Source organism: Lepisosteus platostomus, chromosome 14 (assembly GCF_059453375.1).
Source record: "Lepisosteus platostomus isolate fLepPlt1 chromosome 14, fLepPlt1.hap1, whole genome shotgun sequence".
Taxonomy (NCBI): domain Eukaryota; kingdom Metazoa; phylum Chordata; class Actinopteri; order Semionotiformes; family Lepisosteidae; genus Lepisosteus; species Lepisosteus platostomus.
In genome coordinates this window covers 27,685,399-27,698,832 of record NC_142624.1, presented here as the reverse complement: position 1 = coordinate 27,698,832, position 13,434 = coordinate 27,685,399, and the positions used below count along the sequence as shown (strand labels likewise).

The following is a 13,434-nucleotide window of genomic DNA, read 5'->3' as shown; positions in this document are numbered from 1 at the left end:
AAGAGATTACACACTTACACTCAAATCATAGGTGGAATGTAATCTGTTGGTTTTCTCCACTGTGTTTAGTTAAACAGTAGTTTGGAATTGAGTCAAATTCTAACCTCTCACTTTCCAATGCATAGAAACTCCACTGCTGCACACAGCAGTGTATGGATCTCTTCTAGCACCCCTCTCTGCATCTCAGCTTTGCCACTGCAGAGTTTTCTCTCTGGCTCATTCCTAATAAGTGAGGAGGTACGTGACACCATTGATCTCTATCTAGTACTATCATTTCCTCAACCAGGTGAGTTAAAGCCAAAGCCTTAAGTACCCTTTATACAGAATATTTAATGGTTCATTTTACCATTAGAATTTTAACCTAATTTGCAAATTGGAGAAACTGGAAGACCCATGCACACAATGCTGCTTCATAGTCACCCAGGGAACATCGGGGGTTGCTACTGGCTCACAATTTGGGACAGCCAAATGATATTCACATAGTCAGTAGGGTCACACACAGCCTTGATCCAAAAAGGAAAAACAGAGGTAAAGCAGTAATTTTCACTGTCTTGTGGGGCTTCTTCACTTAAAGTGTCTGTGTGTTACTGTAATTGTGTAATTAAAGTCAGTGCTCAGAGAACTTCAGGAGGAAAGCAGAACATTACCAAAGCAGTAACATGAATAGTAGTTATGTTTGATTGTAGTTAGACAGCAGCTCTGTTTCTCTTAATGCCTAAATTCAAGTAATAGTCATTGGCAGTGACTGTGTACAAAGATTAATAATGCAAATATGACAATGCTGAGATTACGAAATTTACAACTGTGTTTTGAGGAGGTTATTTCTATATAAACACAAACCAGTTATTGATTGGGAAGTACATTCAGAGATATACAGTTTCAGGTTTATTATAATCAAATACAAAAATAATAAAATTCAAGGATATAAATTTATTGAAGAACTTGAATAAATCAGTACCATATCTTCATGTCACTCCAACAGACCATCTCAAAATCTACATATTTTTGTGGAGGAAAATTACAACTTACATTTAACCCTAATAATTTAAATGAAACAAAAATACATTAAGGCAACATAACAGAGGGACATTTTCAGTCATATTAAGACAAGACCTGAAATTTGAATTTTACATATATATTTATAAAACCAGAAAACCCAATGGAGCATAAATTCTCCATGAACCAATTTCTTACATTTTAAAGAATAAGCACTTCTTGCAAAATATTAGACTTAATTAGTAATAATTTTTATCACCAAACATTTTCATCGTAGAAAGAAATGGCTAAAAAAAAATCAGCAGTTACACCACTAGGACCTCATATCCAACCTTTCATTTTCTTTCATACTGTCGACTATTACGAAGTGTCTTCTGATCACTCTGCATGCTGCGTCACTAAGATGGCTGAATAGTTCTACGCACAGTCACTCTACTTGTGTAGCAGGGTGACCTGCTGTTGTGCCTCCATTAACAGCCACTGCATCTGAAACACTGGGAACCTAAAGAAATAAAAACATGAAACAGGTATGTTATGCATTACATATAGACCAACTTCAATTATGCACAGCTGGTTTTTAACATATGCATTCAATATTAGCTCAAAGGGTACAGCAACTGGCAGTTCAGAATATAATGGTGTTCTCAGCCATCTGGAAAAAGCAATTCTGGCAATAGATCCATTTTCCACCTGTCAGTTTTGACAATCAGCCCGTGACATCTGCGTACTGTATGTGTACTTTTTTGTATGTATGTAAGGTGTGGAAACTCCCTGCCTGCGGCTAATAGGGCTTTCACACATGACCCATTCCAAACACAGATGTACTTTTGGACTGTTAAGAGTTTCAGAGCATTCACAGCTTTAGTTATCATTTTTGTGTCACAAAATTAATTAACTCTCACATGGAATCTGTAAACTCACATCGCTCAAGTGCTGAGGTTACCTCCCTGTGTCTCTTCTTTCTCTCCCTCAACTGTTCTGCTGCTGACTGCCGTTACTCAACCTTTTATACATGTTATTTAACGCTTCCAAATGGCCTCTACAGTAGTAGCAATCCCACTGACATTACAGCCTTTGTCACAGGGCTCCCTGCCACAGAATGCACAAGGTTGACCACAGAAGAAGATGTTATAAAATTACAGATTTGTTTTTCTGCTCACAGGATGCTTTGACATACATTCAGAAGCTGCAGTGAGGTGTCAGCATGTCAAGTGCTAGAATGTGGCTATGTGAATAGATAAGAACAGATAAGATTATACTAATTCTATAGTATAATCTAATCATACTAGAATATGATTATACTGCCACCACTGCACCGCTAAAAAACTTTTAGGACCACTACCAGTATGCAGAACGACCAACCCCCCCCATGTCCCCCAAAACTACATCGATAAGATGTTTAGCAATGCTGAGACCATACCTGTGACTCAGGAACACCTGTGAACAAGAGTAGCTGCCACGGCAGGGGATCTTTTGGACATATAAGCTACAGTTTTACATTTGCAACAACCTCTTTCCCCCTGCTGAAGTATTCGCACTTACATTTTTCTGTTTGGCGGCTACATCTCCAGACTGCACAGCTTCCAGTGAAGTCTTGTGGAGCATGCCTTGGCCACTTGGGTGTGAAGCTAAAACAGGAATGCCATTGTCTTCGCTCCTACAGATGTGCTCTTCCATGGGCAATTTCATTTTTCCTTCTTTACGGTCCTGGTGGTCACGTTCCTTCATACCCCAAAAAAGAAAACAAATCATTCTTGCTATGCAAGAGCAGACAAAAATTGAAAACACACTAGTTGAACATAAAACACCTAAACAACATTCTTAAGATAAGAGAAAGTCTAATGTACTCCAGTGTTCTAGCTGATCTTTATATGAATAAACTGTACTGATCCATTACCACTGGAGTCAAGCATTTTCCCCATCAGGATATGATTTAAAATGGGAAGTGATACCTGCACCACAAGGACATATTTATTAAACCAGAAGCCCAATTTATTACTGTTTTGACTTTTTCTATCTTTCTTCTAGAGATACCAGATCCTAGTAAAATATGTGGTCCCAGTGCTTGGCTACACAAAATTGCTTTCAGTATGCCACATTTCACCTTCTCCCTAAAGTGAGAAGCCACAGTTGCTTCCTCAAATAAATATGCAGAAAGCATTAGTACAGGACCAACCATGAATCCACCCACAGAATCATCTATCCGTTTTCTAACTGCTTTATCAAATAAGGGGTTGTGGGCGAGTCGGAGCCTAGCCTAAAGGAGGAGAGGAAAAATATCCTCTGGACAGGATACCAGTCCATCGCAGGGCAGACACAGACACGCACACACTCACACCAGGGACAGTTTCAATTAAGCTTCTAGAATGTCTTTGGATTGGGAAGAAATCCAGAGCTCCAGCAGGAAACCCACACAAAAACGTGCAGAACACACAAACACCGAGCAGATAGCACCCTAGGCCTGGAATTTGAACCCAGTGCTCCAGCACTGGTGGGCAGCTATTCTAACTGCCATTCTGCTCCCCACAGAATCAAATGACTATCATCATAAAAAATGTTGACCTTCTCAAGGCCATTTTATACACGTTTCCAAGCATCTAAAATTCCTCACAACAGATTGTAAATCTCTTTTCAAATACGTTTTAAAAACCTGACAGTAGGACATCAAATGAAAAATAGTAAATAGCTTTAGCTTAGCTATTCACTAACTTTTTTTTCTGAACATTGGTTAGTAAGATTTGTTACTAAATAATCAGATTAGTTTTCCCCAAAAACTATTTATTGTCTGTAGCTTTAGGCTGAAACAATAAGGAATGGGAGTCCACAGACTGGGGACCATGAAACATTACAGGTGCAATTATTTTAATTGGTTCAGTGATAACGTCCATTCCATGCAATGGAAATAAGATTCAGGAGTGCAACACAGATCGATCCTCAGTGTGAAAAATTAACAATAAAGGGTCAGAAGAAAAGGAGTCAATTGCTGCTCCCAGGCTGTTTACAGCAAGCAAACAGAAAAGAGAAGGGAGGGTAACTCAAGCAATCAATCTTCTAACACAGAATAGTTACATATCACCTACTGTGAGAAAAGCAACACATCTGCAGACAAATTAACAGTCCAAAGTCGTGATTTTGTTTACAGAATGTGATATTGAAATTCAGAATTTATTCTCTACTTTCTCAACTTGTCAAGACACACAACACATTTAAAACTCACCAGAGAAGAATCCAGTAAAGCTTTTCCAGGTTCTGCTGCTGACCTCCCAAGATAGGCTGAGCTTGGTAAACCTCGAAAGGTATGAACAGTAGGAACAGGCCTCCGGCTTAGGGACTGTGTCCGCCTGACTGCTGAAGACACAGCAAGAGCGAAGGGCGATGGGGTGCTAGGAGTATAAGGTTTTGGAGCAGCAAAACTCCTAAGTTTCTCTAAACTTAACTCTGCTGGCTCTTTAGAGGGAAGACTGAACTGCCTTGTGAACTTAGAAGCTGGAATGTCTACAGTCTTATTAGCAGGCTTAGCCTCTTCCTGAAAGCTTTCTCCTGATACTTCTTCAAACTGTACTGGAGGAGGGGGTGGAGGAAAATAGTTTTCATCTTCTACATCAAGCAGCTTTTCAGGCACTGTATCCTTCTCTTTTCCAGGGCTCCTCAGAGTCTCATTATGACCAGAGCCAGAACATGCACTCACATTTTTAATAGCTGCTGAAGTTACATAATCCCCAGGTGTTCTTTTGTGTTGTGATAAGCGGAAAGAGCCAGGTTTTGGTTTAGTTGCAGGTGGAATTTTCTTTTCTTTTACTGCCGATGTGGAAGGCAGCAGGTTGCCCGTTTCTGAGGGAGATAAAGGTTTGCTGTCTTTTGAAGTACCTTTGCAAATTACATGAGCTGCATGAGAAGGTGAGAAAGGAGCTATGTTATTATTAGCTGTGTGGTTACTGTTCACTTCAGATACACTACTGGGTTTGAAATTGTGGATTCCATTTGAGTCAGTGGCTTTGTAATCCACTGAATCCTGTGGCACTTTGGTCGGTAAGTGAATGTCTGAATGCTCTGGAAAATTAACAGATAGCCCCTGATCCTTAGTCTCATCTGGGACCTCCAAAGTCAACTGGACCTCAAAGAATTTTAGTTTTTCCAATGATTTTTGTGGCACAATTTTGTAAGTAGTCAATCCAACCTTTGGTATATATTCTCTTGTGACCTCATTAGAAGGCTTTGGCTTAGGTTCTGAATCCTTTTTATAAATTGGAGGAGTTTGTGCTGCCACTATTTGGCATTCAGATGTCCCTTCTGTCACCTGAGGTAATGTTGTTACACTTTCTCTTGGGCTTAATTCCTCGGTGGAGGTTGCCATATCCTTTTTCAATCCCCCTTGTTCAGCTGAACAGAGTTCAGTTAAAGTAGAACTATCTTGAACTCCAGCAGAAGACATAGCATATGATTTAATTGCATTTTGGCTCTCAATATCTTTATCTTGTGAAGACCTTGTGTTGCAGATCCCTTCGGTTTCATCTCTATCTGGCTGCTCTTCCACAAGTCTCCCATTGCTGCTGAAATCTGATGATTGTATGGCTACATCATGCATTACAGGCTTTGTGTTTTTATTCTGAGAATTGGAGGGGTCAGCAGGTGTACTTTGAAGAGATACACACACTTCTGTGTTATTATCAATCTTGCTTTCATCGTTCGTACTTTGCTGGTCCTCTGTTTTTGCAGTGGGACTTGACTCACTGTCTTCTGAAAGTAATCAAAAAGAGTGCATTTTGAGGGAATCTCAAATAAAAAAATCAAATACTAAAATTAGATACTCCATTATTTACCCCATCAAAAAATGTGAGTTTTACACCAAAGAGGTTTTACCCATGACTAAAATGCACCTATATGTGTTTAAGATACTGATTCTCAGGATTGTTACATTTCAACTAACAATATGATAGCAATATGAGAATCAGTATCTTAAACACATATAGGTGCATTTTAGTCATGGGTAAAACCTCTTTGGTGTAAAACCCGAAAAGGCACAGCAAACAACTTCCAGTTTTATCGATAAATTGTGTAGCCAACAACAGAAGCAGAGAAATTTGTTTCAGAGAAATTGTTTAAGTTAAAGTGAAATAAGATTACAGCTGCAAACAAATCAAAATTGCTTGAATTGAATCCAATGTAATCCGAAATAGAAACTCACCTCCGTGATTCAAACCAGAAGTAACAGAATCCTCGCTGACTTTTAATATCTGCTGGTCACACTCCCTGTTGCTTACATGGTAAATAGATTGTCTGTCAAAACAGAAGTTTAATTTGCACAAAAATGTTACAACAGAAAGAAGCAAAGTTAAGGAAACAACAAAACATTTTTAAAAGTAGCAAATTTGACATTTAAAGGGAAGTTTCCACCATAAGATACTGGGATATATACATACTGTGTTTTATTTTTCACTCTGTTCTTTGTGATGAGAGCTAGTTATTCTTAAATAAATAGCCTTTAAAAAGGCTTCTTAACGATAAAAGCCATGTTTAAAGATCACAATGTCCATGGGCAATAAGCAAACATCATGCTGTGCCAAAAGGTATTACTGATATGCGTCTCCTTCAGCATTGTGAGGCTATTTTAGAAAGTTGCTTGTCTTCAGGATACGTGGCAAACAATTTGCCATGTAACACAAACCGATGTTGTATTAAATACTCAGTTAAACACATTAAACAACTCTGGTTCACTTACAACAATGCGCATTGCTCAATTATTGATCACCTCACCAGAGCCACACAATCCCACTAGACATTACAACATATAAAAACGATATGACTCGGGTAAGAAATGTAATAGTTCTAAATGTCACACTGTCTTTCATTAGCTACATCCTTGAAACACAATTTCTATAATCTTCCATTTTCCCTGTAAATACATTTTCACAGATCTGAAACAAACAAGATTGTGCCAAATCTATGACAACTGCAGTCTGAATGTTGATTTGAACACCAAGAAACCTACGAATCGAATAAGCTAATAGAAAACGGTTTTATTGTATGTGTACAATGCTTAACTTCACTTTCAAATTAAGTTTTAAAGGCGTTTGCTCTTCACAACAAGAAGGTGTCTGAGCATGCTGCATTTTGTTAATACGGCAAGATTACTGTATGTCTGAAAGTGAGATGCAAAGAACTTGGCTTTTTTTTACATTTGTAAATTTATGAAAGCATACTATCAGGTGGTTGACCATTAAGTATCCTTTATGAGAGTTCGTACTTGCCATCTGTGGATACGTCATTCATTTTATCTTCCTCTTCGCTTTTAGATGTTGAGGAGCTCGGCATCTCAACATCGGTGGGCAGTGAAGTGAGCTTAATTTTCCCAGTGTCTGACGGTGCATCAGCAGAAGTGTGGGGTCTGTGCTCTTCAGCTTGAGTGACAGCAGTAGTACCTGCATCCTGAGCAGCTGTGCAAACCATTTCTTCTTTCTCATTAATTTCTTCGAGAATACACGGTGAGGTTACCCCAGCTGGTCCACATTTAAAAGAAAAGAAAATTAATTTTCCAGAAAGCTTCTGATGCTTTGAAAATGAGCAATTATAAAAGAATCAATGCATACTATAAGAACTGCATTTAAGACAACATTAATGTAGAAACAAAGGGGAAAGACAAAATATTTAAGGTCTTAAAAACTGTGTGTACAGTAGTAGAATTGATTTTTTCTTTCAATAAACTGACCTTCTAAAACTAAATGTATAATCCTTTACTACACAGATTCATTTTTTCCCCTCAGAGTACACATTACACTAACAAAAAAAAAGCTAGCTAAAAGTTGACCTCATGAATAGGATGTTATAGTAAATCTGAAGATAAGCAGTTTTAACACTAGGAATGCTCAACCCCAAGTGAACCACAGTTAATTATGGGGTTTCTAAAAGCATACTTTAATTTTGCAGCTATCCTGCTGAGTTATTTATTCTTAACTTCAAGGCATATCACAAAAGAATGATATGGGGATTTAGGTCAGCCAACTGTGGTGTCTTGTCTGACTTGCATTTACTGTATTGCATGTTGTTTCATTTTTTATAAATAAGTATACGATAAAGCAAGCTAAAAACCAAAATATTTAGATGGGGCTATCATAAATATAGTTACAGGATTACAAATGAAGAAAAAAATTAAGAAATAACATTTCTATGTAAACATAAATGCAATCACAGTCGGAAGATTCTGTGAAAAACAGGAACTACAGTATAATTGAATAACAAAAAAAGTACTTAGCTCAGGACTGTTTATTTAAATCTACAGTATAGAAATATTCAAGCTACAATACATTAACATGAAATTAAAAAAGCTAGAACGCAACGTGTTTAAGTTGGATGGTAAATGAAAACACAGCAAAACTGACATTAAAAAAATGATCTTTCCAGGATTTTTCCTTTGTTACCAGGATGAAATAACTACTGAGGGTGGAATGAGCAAGTCAACATGTACAAAAGACCAACAAACAACACAAGACACAAAGCATGAGAAATACAGCACTTCGCCATGCTCATTTAAGACACAATCCCATTAAAATCAAATGACAAAAAATAATTTCAACACTTCTGTGTTACAATAATCACAGTAAAATTGCTATGGGCCACAACACTGAAATTACAAATTCCTTTTCACATATTTACAAATAAAGACCTGTTACTTATGAAAAGAGTGTGTATATTCTGTATATAATGCTGAGACCCTACAAGAAAAAGGAATACTACATTTCTACAGAAACGGCTGCCAAACACATTTTCTGAAGATGGGAGAATAGTCATGTAACTGGCATGCCTTGCCTCAGTTGCCTGTCTGTTGCAATGTACTGTTGGCTAAATGACTGTGTGAAAGTGATGAACATATTCTTGAAATCATCACAAAATTTTAAAAAAGTACAAGACTGCCTTTGATAATTACTACAGTCAGTCATGGGATATTGTACACCTTTTTCTTGGGGTAAGGCACGATTAGGAATTACAAGTAAAGCACATGCCTTAGAATGAAAGAGCAAACAGTTTTATCTCCCTCACAATATCCTGTCCAATTGCTATCAGGCCTGCTATGTAAAACATCTAATTGTGCCAACAGGTGCTTTGCTAATGTTGTTTCTTCCATTCAGTTTTTTTGTGGGGACTTCAGAACTTTTGTGAAATTCTAAATACAAACATGCACCTTCTGCGTCAAGATAAAAGTATTTTTTTTAACTCATTAAAAAAACATTTTTGAAGTGTAAAATGGAGTGAAGTAGGAAAGACCCTTTTCTCTTCAAAACCTAATTCTTAAAATTTATGTGGGTTTTTATTAAATATCTTTTTGTATTTTACACCTTCTGTTCTCATACAAAGATGCATGTAAAAAACATTGCATTCTACAAGGATGTCTAGATAATTCCTAGGAGTTTAAAAAAAGAAAAAGCACTTTAATATACCGTCAGTCATAGGTTGTGGCTGACGTATGGAAGACATTGATTTTTGGAGTGTATAAATATTAGCTTTGTAATCATCAAGAGTTTTTAAGGTTGAATTGCATTAATCTCATAAATGGTTTGCAAATAACAATGGATAATGCAATTAATGGAACAAAGATTGATATGATTAATGGGAGTAAACTGTTCTATTCAACTAAATCTTATGTACATCAAGAACACTTTAATGGACTACACAGACAAAATGTCACTTAAGTAAATATTAGGTAGCTCAAGATAAAGGGAGAAAATACATTTAGAAAAAAACAGAAAAAATAAGGACAAAAGTCTCTGAAAAGACAACAAGTATGTGAGAAATAAGGAGCCACCACATAAGGAAAAAGATGACTGCAGAGCTGAAAGCAGAAGCTTGGAGCAGGTACAGAGGAGAGGAAGCTTGGGACAGTTCAGACATGCACCTCCTTCTTGCAACTCACGGCTCTGCAAATTGGAAGAAAAATATGATGATTTTTATCCAAATAAGCCACACATTGCCATTTACAACAAGGGAAAGAAAGAGCATAAATTCTAATGTGCTGCTAAAAAACTGGCATCCCTGTTGAACAATTGCAAGGTCCAGTTTTGTACATGAACAGGGTAGTTCTGCTTTACATTAACTTCTAAGAGTACAAATGTGGAGGATAATTTGCAAAGGAACAAAGTCACTGAAAGTGACTCTGTAAGGCAATGTTCAGCCACCAGAGGGCTACTGAAGTATACGAATACAGAATACCAGTACTGCCTCAGTATTCACAATACAGGAAGAACTTTAAATATGTACTGTACTGTATGTTTCTAATTCCAAAATCTTCTCGATTTCTCTGTTCTGTAGACAACAAAGATCAGCAGTACTACAACACCTATTGCTTTTGCTAATGCCCATCACTAACTTTAAAGTTCAAACAGCTAAAAGGCCAAAAGGCCTATTTATGACAGGAACCTTCACAGTTTAAAAAAGTGAATAAAAACCCATTTCTTTAACTGCTGATTCGGTAGCAACTGTAGCCATTATGTGGAATCGTCAACAAAAAACGAGCCAAAGTTATCAGCATTAGGCTGCAGTACAAATACTGTATATGCCCAAAGGAATATCTAACACATTAAGTTTCACCCACATCGGTTTACCTAAGCAAAAGTATCATAGTATACAGTAGTATAGCTGATACAGTTAATTAAGTTTGCTAGCATTTGGTCTTTTTTGCTTTATTACTAAACATTGACACTGGACAATGCACTTTTAATGAGATGTTTTTCTGCTCATCCTTTTACTTAGTTTCTAACATGTTTTCTGATTGTTTTCTATGGTTTGAAAATACCTGTTACCTTAAAATATATTTGGAACTAAATTCCATCATTTGCCGTGAGCAAGTACAACCAGTTTATGGGCTGAAAGCCAGCTATTTATCAAAATATCAGTTCTGAAGTGTTGAAATGTTAGTTTCAGTTCTAGGTGATAAATGTTACTAGCAATTGCATTCTCCATTTTTTATTACTAACATCACAATCAGGACAAACGGAAAATAAGAGCAAAAGTATGAAAGCACTTATAGAAACATGAAATTGTAAAGATTTTTTTATCAAACTAAATTCTTAATACAGCCTCTCTACTGTTGCGTTTCCAGAATACAGAAAGTGGTAAAATATGGAAGCTATTGCTGAATGGTAAGAGAAATTCAAAAGGAGAACTACTTACAATATCAGTTAATTTCATTTATTGACTATTGAAAAGTAAAAATACAGTCAGCTTGTTTTCACCTGCTTTGATGTACACAATTATTATAATTGCCTTTTACTTAGCATTTACCATCCCAAAGGATCTCGCAGTTTTTACATATAGGAGGATACCCAATACAACCAACACTACAGCCCTTGTGCACCAGCAGCTTCTTTACACAGAAACTCAGGTGGAAAAGTCACCTGTTGAACGAAGTGAGAAATTTAGGTAACCCAGACAGAGTAAGTCCTGGGTAGATTTAGCCAGGAAACTGGGTTTAACTCCCTTGCCCTTATGAACAGTACCAAAGGATTTATCAAAATCAAATAATCAAGACCTCAGGATAGCGTCTCATCTAAAGAAAGGTGTCTCCTACATCACAGCATGGTTACCCTACTGAGGCACTCATTTTGAAAATTTTGGCATGGAGGGAAGAATGTCCTACTGACCTACTGGTCCACCAACAGCACTTACAACAGCAAACATTTGTAGAATTTGGTTTCACTTAAGAGTACATGTATCCCATCTAAGCAAGGCTAGGGGAAGTCTACTGACCAGCCTTAGCCCTGCTTACAGTAGTTTCTAAGATTTCATGAGTTCAGGCTACAAGTTACAGTAGAAGCACTGCTCTTAAAATATTCTATAGCAGGAAGATTGTCTGGTTGGTTCCGTTCAGATTATTACTTGGAATGTTCACAAAGTACAGCTTTTTAAAGATTGAGAGGAAAGGTTTGAAATTATTCAACAAACATTTTAAGGCCTTTGGTGTGCTTTTTGCAAAGCTTGTTACATCAATCAAGTCTGTTTAGAACCTGATTTTGTAGGAATACAGTAGATATTGCACTTGGAAAAAACAATTGAGCAAAAAGGAAGCATTTAAACATTTACAGTACTGAAAATTAAAAAAGTAAATATATGGCATTGGGTGTCCAGGTGCAGCTTCCACATGTCAAATCTGGGTGACTAGCACCTATTTGCATTTTGTACAGTATGTCACAGATGGTTTGAACCACACCACATATAATGAACAATTATACATAAAATATAAATCCACAACTTGATAATGAGTTTTATGCAATAGCTATAGTGACCATCCTGCTTTCAAAATGCATTAAAGGTCTGTGATACAGATTTAAACTCCAGTCAAACATAATTTCCTTTTATACAATCGGGTCAAGTCGTATGACTGTACACATCTACATGTTAAACTATGGAAAAGAGATTAAAACAAGTTTTTGGAATATTGTACATACTGATTATTCAACACGGACAATATGTTTTAATTAGCATTGACTTATGTAAAAATAAATCAAGGGGTCCAGAAATACCTTTAATATTCCTGTCCTGCAGATCCTCATCTTGTGCAATTTTGCTTGGAGGTGATGGAGGTGGGGGTGCTTTTCTCTTGGTTCTTTTCAAAGATGACTCTGAAGATGAACCTCTGCTAAGTCCTGGCAAATCCTGAAGAGAGACAAAAAAAACACTATAAAATAACAACAACCACTTCATTACTCACAGTGATAGAACTGGGGAGGGAAAAGCACATGTGGTTCAGAGAAGAAGGAGTATATAGAGCTGTTCAGTTAAAAACGGTTGTATGACTGTAAAATTCACAATTACATGTATGTTTAGGAGAAAATAATATAAGCTGTAACTGTTCTACTCTAGTTTGTAAGCAAACTACTCTATATACAGGAGACTAAACCTACTTGAAATTAAAAGAGCATTGAAACTAAACAGTAAATAAAACATGACTTTAAAAGTAATAGACGGAGATAATTATTATGTACTGTTTCAAAACCTTCCTGCTTACTTGTGCATTTGATGCACTGTGAACATAATGTTTTTTTTCCCAAGATATATTTTGCAGAGATTTGTCTTATGGAGAAGCTCTGCCACAATTTTGTTTTCGTTTTAACAAATCTCATACATGCAATTTAATCAGAACCTTTTCCAATGAATTTCCACAGAAAAAAAACATTCCACACAAATGCTGATTAACAGGAACCTGGCACTGTTTCAAATATGTCAAGATGAGCTTTAAGATAGCAGCTCTCAAACTTGTGTTGAAATCTTTCTTTTATTTACAGTTTACAAAAAAACACTGCTGAAAATCCAGGGAAAACAAAGAGCAGAAATCAATGTACAGACTCCTGTCATGCACTGGACTATTCAATCCATGGCACAAAGTATCTAGCTTAAGCAATGCTGAGCTTTTCTTCCCCCACATCAACACATCACATACCTGATAGGATT

General features: G+C 36.8%; 1 protein-coding gene across 7 annotated transcripts in view; it reads right to left on the bottom strand.

Moving 5' to 3' along the window:
• Positions 1-910: 910 nt before the first annotated feature.
• The window catches only part of cobll1b (cordon-bleu WH2 repeat protein-like 1b), a 56,346-nt gene continuing 43,822 nt past the window's right edge, over positions 911-13,434 (bottom strand). For all 7 annotated transcript variants that reach the window (XM_088605431.1, XM_088605430.1, XM_088605434.1 and 4 more), the window contains 6 exons: positions 12,507-12,639; positions 7,241-7,493; positions 6,182-6,273; positions 4,214-5,733; positions 2,539-2,718; positions 911-1,498 (listed from right to left, as the gene is read on the bottom strand). In XM_088605431.1, the coding sequence (XP_088461557.1) occupies positions 1,424-1,498; positions 2,539-2,718; positions 4,214-5,733; positions 6,182-6,273; positions 7,241-7,493; positions 12,507-12,639 (2,253 nt within the window). In that variant the 3' untranslated portion in view covers positions 911-1,423. The remainder of the gene's footprint in view (positions 1,499-2,538; positions 2,719-4,213; positions 5,734-6,181; positions 6,274-7,240; positions 7,494-12,506; positions 12,640-13,434) is intronic.